Raw genomic sequence first — 18,988 nt, forward strand, 5'->3', positions numbered from 1 at the left:
GTGTTCCTTCCTGTGTGCACAAAAGGCCCTCCGTCCTCATGATGTAACTCCCTGTTCCTTCTTCCTGGGACTTCCTGTCTAATTTCCCCACTTGATGGCAAATATAGTCACTGCCCAATCCGTACCAGAAACCCGCTTTGTTCTTCGCATGTTCGAACAATTCAGCTACTTCCCATGATGTCAAAGTAATTGAGGGCAGTTTCTGGGATTCAAATAATGTTATCTCTGGTTTGACTAAATAGAAGTGATTTCGATTCATCTTTCCTTAACTCATATCTGCATTTTAAATAAAACACATACACACAAAAATCCATGATACCAGGACATGAGAAAGAGGCACATCCAATCCATGTTCATATATTGAAATTGCGAAATGTAAGGGCATTATTAAGACAAAAAAAAGTAATAATAATTTTTAAAAAATAATTAAAGGTGGGGTAGGTAAGTTTGAGAAACCGGCTCGAGATACACTTTTTGTTATATTCCATGGAATGCTCTTAACATCCCAATGAATATCTTAAGTGCTTTGACAATGAATCCATAAAAAATGTCATCTGTGTAAGCCGTAGCACTGTAAAAAGCACGACCAATCATTTTCACCGGCCCGGCTAAAATAACTGGATGGCCTACACAGCATCCAACAGTCTCTGTCAGCCTTCCATCTTTGCACAAACTTATCTCGTGCCCTTATTGGTCATGTGTGCGTTCGTGTGTGTTGGCTCTGTAAGGAAGTGGCAGATTTTTTCCGGATGTGTATTTTCAAATTCTAGCGCACTGGAGCTGGTTTCTCAAACTTATTAGTGATGGGAATTCCGGCTCTTCTTGGTGAGCCGGATCATTTGGCTCGGCTCACCAAGAAGAGCCGGCTCTTTCGGCTCCCAAACGGTTCTTCAGTTTACCACATATTATACCTTTTATAATTAAATCAAATGTAGCCCTGTTTTGACTAATGATTTATATGTGTACACATATATCACTTAAATTATTCAATACATCCTTTGTACTGAAGTATTCAAAAGTAAAAATTACATGTTTAATATAAATGATTTGCTGTGGCCAAATGTTTTCATTGCATTTACAGACCCTTGTATCTCTCTGATACCACCCAATGAATGTACTGACTTGCTTGTAGAACCACGCTACACAAAGCAGATAGCAACACCTATAAAAACTTAAGCATAGACATTTAAAAAAAAGGGGCTACTGTATCGACATTTTAAAATTATATTTAAAGAAAAGGCCCTGACAAAACAGCAGGGCTCTATTTCAGTAACTATTAACTATAGAAAAAAAGACAGCAACAGCTGACATCAAACCTTTGCTGAGCCCAAGGATAATCACAAATAAATAACATAGTGAAAATAAATATATTGCAATGCTCAAAACAGCAGCATCCAACAGTCTCTAATCCATGTCACTGCATGCATGCACGGAGCAGCTGTAGCGCGGAGATCATCATATAATTTTGTCTTGTAGCCAACTTAACAAAAAAACAGCTCGTTCGCGGGCGCGAGCCGGCTTTTAAGTGAACGACGGGAGCCGGCTCGCGCCCGCGAACGAGCTGTTTTTTTGTTAACCGACACATTACTAAAACGTACCGACATACAGTATATTCGTACATATTTTTTTTTTATCTTGCAAAATGTAACACATTTTTTATAAAGTACCAATGGTATTAAAGAATCCAATAAGACAATGGGGAATGTGTGATACAGTATATAATTAAATTATTATTTCATAATCTATATTTTTTTTAGTTGTTCTCCATTTGAAGGTCAGATTTTATATTTTTATGTGTTGCAACAGGAGTATTTTGGTCATTAGGCTCATCGCTGTGATTCGTTCCTTAATAAACATCCGTACTAAAGTTTGAGTTTAAAGATGTTTAATCAACAAAAGCAGGACCACACGGTCAATAGAGAATCAGCCTCTCATAATGACCCCAGCAAACAGAATAAAGGTTTACTTGATTTACTTCATTGGATAAAAAGCTTGCTCAGGAGGTCAGACAGGACCTTCACTAACGCCCAGCAGAGCAGTGTAAAATGAAAGACTCACCACAGCCTCTTCCTCAGAGAGGAGCAGCTCCTCTTCCTGCACCCAGACCAGCTTCTCCTGCAGCTCCTCCACTGACAGACTGACACACAGCACAGTTCATTCATGGACAGGAACGTGCCACTACCCCAGCAGTAATTAGTGTAATTAAAGCATGTGAAAACATATGATGAGCTGAATAAAATGTTGATAGCATATTAGCATCCTCACAGTGTAAGCACATTAAAGACTCACAACATACTGTATTTCAAAGGGAACTGATGTGTGAATGAGAGGAACACCTTTCTTAAAACTTGTTGGGGTTTTCCCTTTACTGTTTTTGTGCATGTAAATGGTCTGTAAAACATTATAACACCTTATATGTTTAAGGGCGGGACATCTCTAAGCGGTTGACCAATCACAACAGAGCCGGCCAGCTGACCAATCAGAGCAGACTGGGCTCTGGTTTCAGACAGAGGGTGAAAAGAGGTGCTGCAGCACAGGCAGAGAAAAAATAAAGACCTTTATACAAAACACAAATATGAACCTGAACATAATGTCCAATTAAGTTAAAAAGACAGTATTTCCACCAGATAGTTAATGTAGTTATTTGAGTTGTTTTAATGGCAAATATGCATATTTAATTGAATAAGCAGCAGGTAATTCCATAAAACCTCCTTCATTGCAGCTAATTATAGACAACCCAGTTATTTATATTCTTTATATGAATGTACCATAAAGGTACATCCTTATTATCAGGGTGTACCAAGAAGTCAGTCAAGTCGCTTCAGCTGATTCAAAATGCTGCAGCTCGTGTACTAACCAGAGTTAGGAAAAGGGACCACATTACTCCTGTTCTGGCTGCCTTACACTGGCTCCCTATAGAACACAGGATAGAATTTAAAATTCTTCTTCTCGCCTACAAAGCCCTTAATGGGCAGGCGCCATCTTACCTTAAAGAACTCATTATACCCTATTGTCCTACTAGGGCATTGCGTTCCAAGAATGCAGGGTTGTTGGTTGTTCCTAGAGTCTCTAAAAGTACAATGGGAGCCAGAGCCTTTTCTTATCAAGCTCCACTTTTGTGGAATCAGCTTCCAGTTTGTGTTCGGACGGCAGACACCCTATCCGTTTTTAAGAGTGCGCTTAAGACCTTCCTTTTTGATAAAGCTTATAGTTAGGGCTGATTAGATTCAGCCCCTAGTTTTGCTGATATAGGCTTAGTTTGTCGGGGGACATCTTACTTCTTCCTTCTCTCTGTCTATACCTGTGTACTCTCATGTTCCGATTAACCCAGCTTCCCCAAATTTCTTTCTTTTTGGTGTCTATATACGCCGGGATCCGGAGTCATGGATGATCCTGCGGTCCTGTGTCATGGATTGCGAGTCCTGGATCTTGAGTCGTGGCTGCGGTCCTGGATCATAAGTCCTGGATGGATATCCTCGTGGATTCATCTTCTTATTATACACACATGCATTTCAAAACATTTGGACTACCTATGTTGCAAATGTATTATCTTTTCAATTTATACACGGCATCTATTGCACGTCTGTCCGTCCTGGGAGAGGGATCCCTCCTCTGTTGCTCTCCCTGAGGTTTCTCCCATTTTTCCCTTTAAACTGTGGGGTTTTCTCTGGAAGTTTTTCCTTGTACGATGTGAGGGTCTAAGGACAGAGGGTGTCGTATTGTCATACTGATATTCTGTACAAACTGTGAAGTCCACTGAGACAAATGTAACATTTGTGATATTGGGCTATATATAAATAAACATTGATTGATATAAAGAATGATTTCTCAGTGATATGGAAAATATTATCTTATCACATGAGGGAAACCTCAGCAGGAAGGTGGACCCAAGAGCAGTAAAAAATAAGAAATCAAGCAGTCTTAACAAAAAGCGAGCTTTAATAAAAAAAATCTGACAACAAAGAAAAACTAAAGATCCACAAACCGGAGACAAGAGGATGGATCACGGGGAAAGCAGCCAGGAACAAACATGGAACACAAGGGTCACACGGAGACAAAACAGAGACGAAAACGAACCAAAATTGTTTTCAAATAAGTCTTCCGTCCACACAAAATCGGCTCAAGAAACGTGTCCGTCCACACGAAAACACTGGAGACGCTGTAGTACATATGCCGGGCCTGTAAGTGGCACTGTACTTACGCCACAAAATACACCAAAAACAGCGAATAAGACCGATGACGATTATTATTATAATTATATTATATTATTATTGTTGCTGATGGTTGTGGTAGAGGAGCTGTAGATGTTGCACTAAAATCTGTATCATGGTCAGTAGCGTCTGGAGCACGAACGCAACCCTGTGATCCGCCGCTGTTGTTGTTGTTGTTGGTGAAACGCATAAGCAATGACGCAGGGATGAGCAGGAGAGGTGGGGAGAGGCGGGGCTATGCCGTCATCGTTTCAGGAAATGGTCGTATAGGGCGTACGCACGGAGCCGCAAGCGTTTCATCTCCAGACTTACCCACTTTGGGAGCCGTTATCAAAGTGTGGACGAACCGTCTATACCAGTGGTTCTCAAATGGGGTAAGCGGACCCCTAGGGGTACGTTGGAGTACTGCAGGGGGTACGTGAGATTTATTTTATGTTAATGAAAAAAACAATATCATTAATGTATTTTAAAAAACTAATTAAACGTTATGAATCCTCTCAAGACCGTACGTGTGTGTGTGTGTGTGTGTGTGTGTGTGTGTGTGTGTGTGTGTGTGTGTGTGTGTGTGTGTGTCCTAATGGAAATGCTGTCTGAGACACTGTAGGTGTGCATTGCACAGCACTTGCTTTCTGCTCCATGACCTGTGTACTGCTCTCTGATTTCTCTGCAGCCTGTGCCACCCATACACACTACACACAAAATGATTAACACACTTAGATTGTCTGTGTAAAGAGGATATACCCAGCTCATGCTCAGGTTCATATTCATATTTAGTACTATAGTCCAGCAGCAAGTCCTGAAAAAAGGCATTAGTTTTCGAGATACCCCTACCCGAGGTAGAACAAATGACAACAATGATTTTTCTTATCTTTAGGGTCTACCATTAATGAAATTGATTGTTGTCAAGTTTTATTTTGGGGGAAAAAATGTTTTTTGGGTTCTTTAGAACTACCCCAATCCCTGAAAAAGAGCCAAATTAGACCAGCCCGAATGTGGGAAAGGTGACTAAAAAGCCCATAACTTGAGAATGACCTCTCTTATCCTCTTTAGATTTGCTGAGGTATGAACCAGGAGGCTGTCCTACATCACCAAATAGTCAGACAATTATTTAACTAAAAAAATACTGAATTATAGTCCTGTAAACTTAGCTTTAGTTTAGACGGAAATTGTACTTTTTGGTGATAGGAACATAGGACTCAATCACTTTTCTCTCATTTATCAGAAAAAACAGAAATACCTAAAAGATATACCATTACTGAATTGTCTAGGGTGCTGTTGAACACTAACCAGTAGTTGTATAGAAATATCTGGTACAGTTCTATTGCAAATGAGATTTCTTTAGACATAGGCCTACAGTACCTCTTCTCTGATACACTCAAATTCCGAATGGGGGAGAAGTGGCACTATAGCCTATAAGTTAAGAATGCTCACTCTGATGGTCATTATATGTGGAGAGGGAAATACCAGGTGGCTGAACTACATCACCAAATAGTCAGAATAAGAGTAACCCAATACAATCAAGTGTATTAGTTCTAAATGGCAAGCCTCTAAAACAAAGGTGTAAATAGTACAGGTTTTATTGAAACTGGAACCTTAATTCAAAGTACAGTATACAATTAATCAAATAATTCTGTGAGAGGTCAAGCACATAGATACTAGAATATAATGTTAAATGTCAGGTTCCTCAGAAACGTTAGGGGACACATTTTGACATTCTGCACAGCAGGTGCAGAACTCCGTACAGGGAAGGCCAACTGAGAGGCACTGGCACTTTCCACTCTCTCCACACTTTGCATCTTTGCAATATAAGTGAGTAATGTCTCTCACTTCTGTAGCTGCTGGGGGTTTTGTAAGTAGCACTGGTTGAATGGCCCCTACCTGACAATCCACCCCCTGCCAACAGGACTCCATAACAAGGGTTTGGGTTCAGGCTGTGACACCATATCGCTGACTGAAACATTGCTCTTTGTACATGTTGTTGAAATGCATCCTCTGTTGGCGGCAGATTTTCCGAGGCTGCATCTGTTGTTGATGCAACTATGAACCTCAGTTCATCCAAGTTAGTGCACATCAGTCCAATATCCTTTTTCTTTTTTCCATATAGCAGAAGTGCAAATTCTCTTGCAACTGGCAAAGACTCTTCCAAGCTGGCAGAGAGTCCAAAATGGGCCAGATCTTTGAGCTCGCTGAGATGGGTCTTGAGTTTGGTGAATGCTGTTGTCTTTCCTATTCTGTACAAAGTACTTGTTGTGCCACAACCAGTCAGTGCATGACATGCTGGTAGACATGTAGTTGTCGCCCAGCTTCAGGAACATCTCCAACTAAACGGCCTCTTTGAGAAATTCCAGTCTGGTTTCCGTTCCGCCCCCGTTTTCCTGATCACACCGCAGCGGAGCAGCCTCTTAGCTCCGGAATCCGGTTCGTTTCAAGCACCAAAAAATTGTCCGGCTAGAGCAAAAGCACCACATACGTCACGCTTACGTTGAGGCGGGGGCAGGGGCGGGATCAACTCCTGAACAACAACAAAAAGCCGGTGTTTTATCCAGTTTGTACACAACGATGGAGCAACTTAACAAGCAACAGTTGTCCACTGAAGAGACCAGCTACCTACTGGGAATCTGGTCTTCTGAAGAGGTACAGAGGAAGCTGGAGCACAATCGGCCATTGTTGTTGTTGTCGGTGTCAGCTGTGAGGGGTTTCCGCGCGGTTTGGCTTTATGAAGCAGGCACGCAAACGGTTACGTCATGACGCAAACGTTTACGTCATGACGCAAACGATGACGTAATGACGCAGCACCAGTCGGACTCTGGGCAGTGTGAAAAGAGCCGTAGCTAAACCGAAGAACTGGTTCTGAACCTGAAAAGCTCTAGTACGGAGCTTGAACCGGATTTGCGTTTGTGTGAATGAGGTAACAGAGGCCGTTTACATGTATAACTGTCTACCAGCATGTCATGCTGGCTGTGTGCCAGTGTGCCACTGGCTGTGGCACAACAAGTACTTTGTACAGAATAGGAAAGACAACAGCATTCACCAAACTCAAGACCCGTCTCAGCGAGCTCAAAGATCTGGCCCATTTTGGACTCTCTGCCAGCTTGGAAGAGTCTTTGCCAGTTGCAAGAGAATTTGCACTTCTGCTATATGGAAAAAAGAAAAAGGAAATTGGACTGATGTGCACTAACTTGGATGAACTGAGGTTCATAGTTGCATCAACAACAGATGCAGCCTCGGAAAATCTGCCGCCAACAGAGGATGCATTTCAACAACATGTACAAAGGGCAATGTTTCAGACAGTGATATGGTGTCACAGCCGAACCAAACACTTGTTATGGAGTCCTGTTGGCAGGGGGTGGATTGTCAGAGATGGGGCCATTCAACCAGTGCTATTTACAAAAACCCCGGCACCTACAGAAGTGAGAGACATTACTCACTTATATTGCAAAGATGCAAAGTGTGGAGAGAGTGGAAAGTGCCAGTGCCTCTCAGTTGGCCTTCCCTGTACGGAGTTCTGCACCTGCTGTGCAGAATGTCAAAATGTGTCCCCTAACGTTTCTGAGGAACCTGACATTTAACATTATATTCTAGTATCTATGTGCTTGACCTCTCACAGAATTATTTGATTAATTGTATACTGTACTTTGAATTAAGGTTCCAGTTTCAATAAAACCTGTACTATTTACACCTTTGTTTTAGAGGCTTGCCATTTAGAACTAATACACTTGATTGTATTGGGTTACTCTTATTCTGACTATTTGGTGATGTAGTTCAGCCACCTGGTATTTCCCTCTCCACATATAATGACCATCAGAGTAAGCATTCTTAACTTATAGGCTATAGTGCCACTTATCCCCCATTCGGAATTTGACTGTATCAGAGAAGAGGTAGGCCTATGTCTAAAGAAATCTCATTTGAAATAGAACTGTTCCAGATATTTCTATACATCTACTGGTTAGTGTTCAACAGCACCCTAGACAGTAATGGTATATTTTTTAGGGATTTCTGTTTTTCTGATAAATGAGAGAAAAGTCCTACACTGTAAAATATTACCATGATTTCACAATATTTAGCTGTAATATTTTACAATAAATGACTGTTTTACCACTTTACAGTCTTTACCTGTAATGTTCGCAATATAATACTGTAATTTTACTAATTGTAATTTACTGTAAAGTCACAGTATTTAGTTGTACTTTTATTCTAATTTACTGTAAAATATGTACAGTAAATTACTGTGAAGTATTTACAGTAAATTACTGTGAAATCCATGCAACTAGTAGCCAGTAGCCAGTAAGCCACCTGGTTCATACCCCAGCAAATCTAAAGAGGATAAGAGAGGTCGTCCTCAAGTTATGGGCTTTTTAGTCACCTTTCCCACATTCGGCCTGGTCTAATTTCTCTTTTTCAGGGATTGGGGTAGTTCTAAAGAACCCAAAAAACTTTTTTTCCCCAAAATAAAATTTGACAACAATCAATTTCATTAATGGGAGACCCTAAAGATAAGAAAAAACATTGTTGTCATTTGTTCTACCTCGGGTAGGGGTATCTCAAATCTGAGGGCCCTTCCTGCTAGACTACTAATTGTCTCCATGCTTGAATGTTCAAAAAGCTCTTTATTTTTCTCATACTGCCTGTGCTGCAGCACCTCTTTTCACCCTCTGTCTGAAACCAGAGCCCAGTCTGCTCTGATTGGTGAGCTGGCCGGATCTGTTGTGATTGGTCAACCACTAAGAGATGTCCTGCCCTTTAGCCTATCACGTACAATGTGTTGGAGGGCTAGCCAATAGTCAATGAGTGTTCCATAGTGACTATCACTTTGCTACAGAAGTTAACAACAGTCCAATGAAGGAGTTTAAGGCATGGAAGTGTGTTGGTAAATTAGTGAATGCTGTGCATCTAAAACACTGAAAGTCTCTGTGTTTATTAACAGTTTAACACGTGCATGTCTTTACCTTCCATCCTTGTTGCTGTCCAGCAGTCGGAAGGTGCTCTCTGAACTGTTCTGACCTCGGACCCCTGCAACAGGAAACACAACGGAGTTAATGTTAGCAGCAGTAATATCTCCAGCACAACGCTCTGTCTCTCTTGAATGCTCACTGAGAGGAGGGGATGGAGAACAGGACAGGGCTGTAGATGGATTTAGGAAGTAACTGAGGGTGGGGGGTGTAATCAGCAGTGAGTGGGCCGTGCAGGAGTAAAATCCCGTCAGAGTCCAGAATGCAATCAGGAGGCTTTGTGCTGCAGTTGGCTGCTCACACAGTGATTTCCCTCTCCGCCCCCCCCTCCTCTAAAGAGCATGTGACCCAAATGATTGACTGTGAATGGAGACGAAGTTCTCTTGTGTGTGCCCCCCTCCCTCACTATATGAAGGGGCAAACTGATTGCCCCCGCAGTCTGGGGAAAAGCACTCTACATAATGCTAATTGCACATCCGCTGCAATTAGCTCTCGGTGCTAATTACAGAAAAGCTAATTGTGGAATTAGCATTTTTCCTTCCGTGGTACAGCGCTGCGCATGTGCTGAGTGTGTGCAGCCGTGAATCCATATTTATAAAGCTGTGCTGGTTTTTATTGACTTTAGGAAGATGCACACACGGGCGGCTCAGCTGTGTTTGCATCTATTCCCCAGCGCTCCTCATTCTCCGGGAAACATGTCCCATCTTCCTCCTCCTCTTCAGAGCTGCCTGGAGTGGGGGTGTGTAGGATAAGTGAGGAGACAGAAAGGAGGCCATGTTTTCTAATGGACTCCATCACTCAAGCTGCAGCATACAGTAACACAAAGAGGGGAGAGAAGGTAAGAGCCCCTGTGTTACTGCGAAGCTAACAGGAAACACTTTAGAGACAAGGAGTTACATGGAGACAGGAAGTGATCTCTCTCTGCAGGTGTAGCTCAGGTACTTCACACACAAGTGAATTAACCTCAGCTTAAGCGATACAATTTGTGCTGACTTCACGTATCTGGTGTTCTAGTTTTACAGATCAGAAGCAGAATGGTCTTTAAAATGCAGCATGGACCGTTTAACGATAGAATAACGGGATGCAGCGGCCCGGGTGGCCAAGATCTAGCCTCAACATGCCGTGTGCATCTCTCCTGCTTTTTAAAACGAGCTTACAACATGTTAAGATCATTAAAAAGGAAAAAAAACGATGGTAGAATAGATGTTATAGCTTTTGTTTCTCTGAGAGAAGTGATCTTATACCAAGTTAATTCTATTGCTAACAATGTTAATAATGAGGATATGACAAATCATGACATTAATCATGGGTTGGAAAACAAACCAAATGTGGAAGTAATTTTGAGGAAGTTTGCCAATATAGGGTGTCATGACTGTGAAATGATTTGATTTGATCACCCATCATAGATTATGGAAGCTATTTAGATAGGAGAGATCTTCAGTAATGGTCCTCTATTCAACCCAGTCGCTCCCGAGGAGATATAACGAGGAGAAGCAGGAGAACCAGGTCACCTGATTTCAGAGGAACGTCAGGAAATCAGACCGAGACAGACAAACAGCAGCTCTGCAGATTGCACGTACAGAGAGGGATAAATATAAAATAGTACCATCATGTCGGATAAACATCATGAGGAGGCACAGACCTCCAACTGAACCCAACGCTGACTGAGGCGGCTTAAAGAAGGTTACAGAAAACAAACCAGCAGGCACATGATCAGAGTCTGTGTTACTCAGGCTATGCTCAAGAATGTGCTCTAAATAATCTGACATACACGGTTATAATTATCACACTTCAGTGTGAGCAGCAGAGTATCATCCCTGAGTCACTGTAGAACTTCTTCCAGATGAGGAACATTTTAGAAGAAAAAAAACAAAAATAGCACATAAATCCCTGCAGACCATGAGAGCCTCAGCAGACTGTATACATAATATAATATGTACTGTAACATGGTACATTGCACAGCTGTGGGACAAGTAAACAACTTCTGGTTCAGATTTGTTATTATCTGAATTTAGAAAAAGTGAAAGAAATATTATTCTGAATTAAAGTTAAAAAGCGATAGAAAGAGGACTTTTCTCCGTCTGCATGTGTTTCAGAGTTTAACCTCCAGGTGACGGAGCTTTAATGGGCGGGGTGGGGTGGGTGGGGGAAAACACACACACTTACTGGTGTCTCCTGCCTCCAGAGCTTTCAGGGTCTGCTCCGCCTCCTGCTTCCTCCTCCTGTGCTCCTCCAATTTGATCTGCAGGTCTTCTGCCACCTGCTGCAGTTCCCTCAGCTGCGCCTGCACGCACACACACACACACACACACACACACACACACACACACACACACACACACACACACACACACACACACACACACACACACACACACACACACACACACACACACACACACACACACACACACACACACACACACACACACACACACACACACACACACACACACACACACACACACACACACACACACACACACACAGTATTAAAACAGTCTAATACAATCATAAAACGTTCTAAAATCATCAAGGATTTTATGAAACAGTCAATTAAAAGTGTTTTCCAAATGTTTGTATTATTAAAGCTGCATGTTCAGAGCAATAAATGAAACATGGCCGTTCTGTTTGTTCCCCGCAGAAGCCTCAGTGTACCTGTTTCTCCCTCCACAGCAGGACCCCCTCCTCGATGAGCTGCTGCTTCAGCTGCAGACCCTCGTCCAGCGTCCTCATCTGGCCTTCCACATACGCCCGCTCCCTCTGACCCAGATTCCTGCAGGAGTAAAGTAAACACATCATCACTCCAGCATTTATTCAAACATGTATGGAGTGTGTCCAACACATCATAATAAAGATATTCTGAGATGTATTCTACTCATTTATTGAAAGGTGAAATGATGCCTGTCTTCAGGGAGTATTGTGGATATTGTGATGCATTACATTACACAAATATGGGGACATTACGCCCTCTGGTGGCGATGCATCATCATTACAAAAGAGATAAGATGTTTTTATCAATGATTACAATACATTACATTTCAGTTTAGATCATGATCATCTTCAAAGTGATTTAAAATAACGGTATGCATGAATTGGTAGATTTCCACTCAAATAAACGAAATATTTGTTATATAGAATTGTGCATGTGCTGTGTGGAGGTGGTGGTTGTGATGACTGACCAGCAGGAGTTCTGGCAGCGAGCGTGGCTGTTGTATTCATCTGAAGCATCGCAGCAGTCTGCACACACACAGAGGACATTTAATATCATTTATTATTAACACATTATTATCTGCAGTGATTGCTGTCATGTAGGGCCTCATCGATCAAACAGAAAAATGATTGATGACTATTTTAATAATCATGCAACAACGTCAGAAAGGTCTGATTCTAGTCTCTAATCTGGAGATGTGCTGCTTCACTCTGATTTATATCAAAGGGAAAAGCTTTTGGACATTTAAACACATCACTGAGACACTGGGACTTACCCTCTTCACCATATTCTGAGATTGTATAGAACACATACTAAGAAGAAAGACAATAATCAGCAGATTAATGGATGGTGAAAGTAAACGTTGGTTCCAGGAGATTAAAGGAGGGAGGAAAAGGAGACCATTTTTAATGGCTGCTATTTGTTTCCTCCACAGGTTGCATGAAGTGTGCTGAAGGTGCTGCAGACGGACAGAGTGGAGGTGTGGACGCTGGAAGTGATTTTAAAGAAGTGTGGAACAACAGCAGGATGGAGGACATCAAGCTGGTCTGCATGGATGAGATTCATTTGTGCAAGTATAAATCTGCTGCGTTCCGTCAGCAGGAAGACTGACGGCCTCCCTTAAACCTGAGTGAAGATTTTTGTCATATCATATTGTATAATAGAAGCCTCACCGCAGATGCCATCGTTGACTCGTGATGATGGGATGTAGTGTGGGCGGAAACCCAGGTTGGTGCAGTAGAAGCGCCCCCGCGGACAGGCAGAGGTTCCTGCAGAGAGCAGAGGACCACTGCATCACTAACACACCGTCAGAACAGAATGCATATGAGTGGCTGTTGCATTGACAGTGCGAAAGAGTACAACCGTCTGGAAGTTTTAGAGTTGCTATTGTGGGTGTGGGTGTGTGTGTGTGTGTGTGTGTGTGTGTGTGTGTGTGTGTGTGTGTGTGTGTGTGTGTGTGTGTGTGTGTGTGTGTGTGTGTGTGTGTGTGTGTGTGTTCGAGTGCGCGTGTGTGGTGACCTGGCTCGTCGGAGCCGTCCTCACAGTCGCAGTAGTCGTCGTTGACCTGCTCAAAGGGGATCACTCTGGAGCCATCGATGCACAGGAAGGACCTTCGCTCCCTGTAGAAACGCTTATCTGTCTCCGAAAAGACAACATATATGAAAACAGCTGCTGAACAGACAGAGGAGTCAGGAATGTTGTTATTGATGTCCTATTCTGCTTTTCCCCTTCCTGTCTTGTGTTTTTTTTATATTACATATTATTATTATTACATGTCACTTGTTAGACGCTTTTATCCAAAGCGACTTACATACAGTACTGTGGACAATCTCCACAGGAGCAATTTGGGGTGAAGTGTCTTGCCCAGGGACACAACGACATGCGGACTGCAGTGGGATTCGAACTTGCTACCCCGTGATTTAAAGTTCAGCGCACTAAGTTCAGCGCACAATCCCACTGAGCTACAGCCTCATTTTTGTGTTCTGGTGCATGCAAATGGTCTGCCTGGCTAAAATCCATGTGTTACTTCCAGAGGGAGTTTCTCTCCCTGTTCTCCCTGCCTGAAACTCCTCCATTGGACTCCTTTTTTTCCTTCCTGAGCATACTCTGGAACACTTACTAAATATACACTCAACACTAATATGAATCTGAACGTGAGCAGAATAGGGACCCTTTAAATAGTCCAGACAGAAGAGACATGTTCTCCTGTATAAAAACACAGATCAGTAATGATTGCTAATGTACAGCAATGGCAGGTTCTTCAAGATGCAAAGGTTTTATTGTCATATTGAAGACATAAAGAAGGAAATGGAGCAATTAAACAGGGCCGATAAACTAAATAATAAATGACGCTCTCAGGTGACCCGGTAACAGGTGAGCTAGCAGCAACAAGACAGCCTCAGGTAACACTCTGGGTTAACTGTGAGGTAACACTCAGGTAACTCACAGGAGGACGAGATGCCTCTGAGTTTCCGGGTGGCTGCAGAGCCGCAGGGGCGCGCGGCGGTGATGAAGAGGAGGAGGGAGCAGCTGAAGAGCAGCTTCATGTCCGGAGACTGACCCGTTCAATGCACATTCAAACACACCAGAGAGGACATGTCTGCACTTCCTCAAACATGCGGTCATGTGACGCCTCTCAGCCTTCCTATTGGCTCTCATTAGAGCCGCATGTGACTCTTCGACCAATCACGGGAGAGCATTACTTTTTCAGATTTGTTTCAACCTTTTTCAAAATGTGAAGACAAACGATGTAATGACATGTGAGTGTTTAAATACTGATAACTTTATTACACTGATCACATGATGTATTTTATTTATAAGTCATGTTAAAACGCTAACATTTGAATAGGTTCAAAAGGATTGTTAGATGTTATCGCCAGAAATAATGAAGAAAAGCAGAGCATGTTTGAAAGCTTTATTTAAAAAATATATATATTTACAGTATAAAAGTATGGCTTTAGTTTGAGGCACTTTAATGTGAAATCAGTCGACATTAATCAAATGTTCAAAACGATCATTTGTCGGAGCTGAGTCTGCTGTAGAACCCCGGGCTGCACCGGGACTCTTTCTGCAGGGAGGATAGGTCTCTGATCATGCCCGGGAAGGAGTAGGAGTCCAGGGGGGGCCGCAGGGGGAACATCGGCATCAGTCCGGAGGTCATGTACGGGGACATGAAGCCCCCAGCGGAGGAGTAGGCTAGCCGGAAGGGGTTGACCCCGAGACGGGGGCTGAGCCCGAACATACCCTCTCCTCCTGCTGCCGGGGGGTGCATGTGCAGCGGGGAGAAGGCAGACCTGCTCCCCAGAGCTCCGGAGAGGAGCTTACCCTCCGAGTCCAGCTGGTTCTCCTTGGAGCTCAGCACCAGCTCTATGGACCGAACCAGGTCTCCTTTACAAGTCCGCACCATGGACTCCAGCGTGTCCCGTCGCTGCTGGGGGAAGATCTTGGCCATAATGTCAGTGGGGTCCCGCTCCAGACCCCGGAAGTCCCTGGGCTTCTCCGATTCGCTTCCTGACTCCGGGTCCGAGGAGGAAGGGGGGCTGTGCGGACTGTCTGCACGCTCTGAGCGCTGCTCATACAACTGGGAGGGGCTGCTACTGTCTCCGGTCAGTGAGGTGCTGCTGTCTCTGTTTGGAGACACCTCGGTCCTTTCAGCTGGGGATGGCAGCCTCTCGCTGTGAGGGGCGAACAGGGGCCGAGCCAGGAACCCGCTGTACAGGCTGAACCTGCTCAGTGCGTCATCTGAAAGGAGAGGAGCTGATTTAGAATCACAACGATCCAACGATCTGTGCGTAAAAGTATTTCAAAGTTAAACAATATGCAAGGTTCTCTGTGCGTGATAAGTAAAACCGAGTGCCCAAAGTTATCTGTGCTTAAAAGTATTTAAAATTGAAATAATTTGTGCCGCAATGATGTGTGCATGATTTAATTCCAAATCAAAGCAAGTGTCCAACGTTCTGTGCGTAAAAGTCCGAGTTAACGACATGTTGTTATATTTCAGGTTAACTTCAATGTAAAAGCTACTAATAAACCCCATATGGTAACACAATCTAACTGTGATTTACGTTTATTTTAGAACATTGTCACGCTTTTCACTCACCATCTTTGTGGCTCTCCTCTCCAAACACACCGAACCTGTGCGCAGCGCTGCTGGAGGCTGCTTGGGACGCAGGAGGACCTCCACTCTCCACGGGGTACATGATCCGGAGGTCCCGGGCCTCGCTCTCCTCCTGGGCCTGCTGCCTCCTCAGGGCCACCTGCGCAGCCATCACGCGCTGCCGCTCCGCTATCAACGTGCACTTTGCGCACACGCAGTCTCTCCAGCGACAGAAACGCTTGTGGCCCTTCAGCGCAGACACCACGCCGTGGTTCCTGCACCTTGCGCACTTCGGGGTGCGGGGGTAGCCTCTCTCCAGAGCGGGATTACAGGCCCGCAGGAAGAGATGAGGGGGCCGCAGAAGGGACGGAGGAACCTGCAGACCCCCAAGAGAGGAGGCACTATGCCCGGCCAGGCCGAGTTGGCTGATCCTGCTTTCCATTACGCACAGAGAGGTAAAGTCCGAGTGATGCTCCTCTGAGGGACTGATGCTTGGCGGTCCTGCAGCAGCTCCTTATAGGTGGTGCTCCTCCATGAAACTCAACACCGACACTCCCCCTTCTGCAGCCTCTGAACACCAGCATGTTTATTTGTATCCGGATGAATGGTGCTCTAATCTGAGCATACACACAGCTGCAGATCAGAACAACACTTAAAGTGATATGTAAGGAAAAAGCACTCAGAGTTACATTACAGTTTTTAATGCTTTAAGAGTTTTGTACATGTTTAATCTGCAGTAACCTGTTGCTTAGAAAGAAGGAGGACTGAGCTCCTTCTCAGAAATCATAAATTAATTTAGTCTTCCCTGCTTTGCAATGAAAAAAATCATGTTTTTTATGATGAATGTGTTTCTATAAATAAAGTTGGTATTCATAGCCTCAGGTCAGCTTCCTACAATTCGCCAAGAATATCCTCTGGTAATGTGTTAACACAACAATGGCCCTGACAGCCAGAGAGCAACAGGTAATTACCTACCTGGTTATTCTGCTCTACAAATTAGCTCCACAAAGGACCCATCTGTCAACACACACTAATCACAGCTTGTCACATGTTTCATTCACATCTGTGCATTCACACTGATCCAGTTACAGGCAGCAGATTGTCTTACTGTCATTACCCAGAACAACACCGGGAGCAGAGTAACTAGTGTGGGGGGGGGGGGGGGGGGGGTGTATATTTTCCTATAGAGTGTGCAGAGAGACAGTAAAGTGTTGTATTACCTTCAGAAAGACTTCCCACCTCCATGCATTACAACCAAGCATTGGTGTGTGAGATGAGCATGCAGATATAAAGAGGTTTGTGCTGATAGACGCAGATCACAGGATGATAAATAAATGCAGCGTTATCATCTCATCACTGTGCAGGGGAATTTGAGAATGGCACATGAAGCTGCTCTCACCTGGTGAGCAGTGTGTTAGTAAGTCACAGTCTTATACTAAAAAGTGACCAATACAGCTTGAACCGGAGCACTTTGGGGATTATAGAGTTGCTATTGGCAGAGTTCATCTGTTTTCATAATTGTAAGTGTTTGTCAGTATATTTGAAATGAGTAGGTTAGACGTTAGCTATCTTACAGCAGATCTGCAATAATATCTGAAAGAATCACGCGATCACATTGTTAAAATAAACCGATAAAACGTACGTTTCCAACAACCTGACAGATCTTCATTTGCATGTGTTTTGGCACATTTATGTTTTTATATTTGCATTGATTCTGAAACTTCAGTAGCCTACATTTATTTTAATTTAAATAATAAATAACTTAAACTTGCACCTGTCGACCACCGTAGAATGTGCTCGTAAGAGCTGTTTTATTTGGATTACGAATACCAATGTGTTAAAGATTTACTCCTTGGATCAGTTTGCTTCAGTTTCATTTGGTCCAGTTCTAGAGTTTGAACACTTCAGTCAGTGTGTTTCAGGGCTATCAGATAAAGGTGCAGTTGTATAGACAGTGCGTTAATTGTTCTTTAAATCACTACATCAGAGGACAGGGCTTTATCTGGAGAAGGTGGCGGCTAATCTGCACCTCATCTCACCAAACCTGACTAGCTCTGCCCGACAGAATCAGTAAATCAGGCTTCTCCTATCTGTAACTGTCACACTGTGTATCGTCTACATTTTCTGTTATTGTTGCCAACTCTGACGCTCTTCTTTTAAACATGTCTCCACAGTATGAGCAGGTAAACAGATTGCCAGTCCTTCAGATGGGGGGGGGGGGGGGGGTGATCTCCTCTTCAGATGTGAACTCTCTCATCTGTCTGTCAGTCAGAGCAGCCTCCACCTCTTTCCTGACGGGTCAATGAACTCCAACCATGCACAGGGTCAATCTATTGTCTTTGTATGAACACAAGTGTCTGCACACATTTGCGCAGTTCAACTACACTCTTGAGTTCAGCTCTCAGGATCATTCGTCCTTTTCTTTCTGCGTCTGTTGCTGTAAGACCCTGTGTCACTGTTTATGTGCAAGTGGCCACACTTATATTGTAACAAAAACAGCAGAGAAAGCAGCTCTGCCTCAGCAAAGCTCACCAAGCAGCTTCACTCTCAGTTCAGCTCTCAAGATCCTTCTTATGGTTTATGAAGGAGCAGAAGTTATACAACACAAACATCCAAACCCAGACCAGGAGCTTTGAACTGAGAACATTCACAGTTACCCCCTTTTCCACTGAAAAAAAAAATGGTTCTACTTGTGATAGTCTGACATGGAAACCTGTGTAGCCCATGTATTGATAACATCTGATAGCTGCTATAATGAAAAAAACTACAGAAACGGGTGGTTAATAATATCAAGGTAAACATAAACATTATCATGCAAATGCCTGGCTAGTGTTGCGTGACTTTATGCAATATGTGCTGGGACGTGCTCGATATAAACTGTTGTGGCTCAGGTTAATCTCGCCCCTGTTCAGCCGTGTTCATAATGCAAATCTGATGTTTATTTAAAAAATTGGTGGAAGTGAATAATTGGGTAAAGATGTATTATTAGAGGCCATGCATCCACACAGACTTATACACA

At 43.4% G+C, this 18,988-nt stretch overlaps 2 protein-coding genes across 3 annotated transcripts in view; both read right to left on the reverse strand.

Moving 5' to 3' along the window:
- LOC307032782 (glucosidase 2 subunit beta-like) overlaps window positions 1–14,482 on the reverse strand; it is a 57,218-nt gene extending 42,736 nt beyond the window's left edge. For both annotated transcript variants that reach the window (XR_013806374.1, XM_079671033.1), the window contains exons 1-8: window positions 14,320–14,482; window positions 13,392–13,508; window positions 13,046–13,141; window positions 12,343–12,400; window positions 11,819–11,936; window positions 11,327–11,444; window positions 9,158–9,221; window positions 2,059–2,137 (exon numbers count right to left, since the gene is read on the reverse strand). Coding sequence is in view for 1 of the 2 variants with exons in the window: in XM_079671033.1 (XP_079527159.1) it covers window positions 2,059–2,137; window positions 9,158–9,221; window positions 11,327–11,444; window positions 11,819–11,936; window positions 12,343–12,400; window positions 13,046–13,141; window positions 13,392–13,508; window positions 14,320–14,419 (750 nt within the window). In the remaining variant the exon portion in view is untranslated. The remainder of the gene's footprint in view (window positions 1–2,058; window positions 2,138–9,157; window positions 9,222–11,326; window positions 11,445–11,818; window positions 11,937–12,342; window positions 12,401–13,045; window positions 13,142–13,391; window positions 13,509–14,319) is intronic.
- Window positions 14,483–14,782: 300 nt separating this feature from the next.
- Window positions 14,783–16,768, reverse strand: LOC307033948 (doublesex- and mab-3-related transcription factor A1-like). Its single transcript, XM_079672583.1, has 2 exons — window positions 15,973–16,768; window positions 14,783–15,614 (listed from the first exon to the last, which is right to left on the reverse strand). Exons 1-2 carry the CDS (start codon window positions 16,409–16,411, stop codon window positions 14,887–14,889), a joined length of 1,167 nt encoding a protein of 388 aa, XP_079528709.1. The 5' UTR covers window positions 16,412–16,768; the 3' UTR covers window positions 14,783–14,886.
- Window positions 16,769–18,988: the final 2,220 nt, after the last annotated feature.

Source organism: Notothenia rossii (genome assembly GCF_949606895.1).
Source record: "Notothenia rossii genome assembly, chromosome: 3".
Classification (NCBI taxonomy): domain Eukaryota; kingdom Metazoa; phylum Chordata; class Actinopteri; order Perciformes; family Nototheniidae; genus Notothenia; species Notothenia rossii.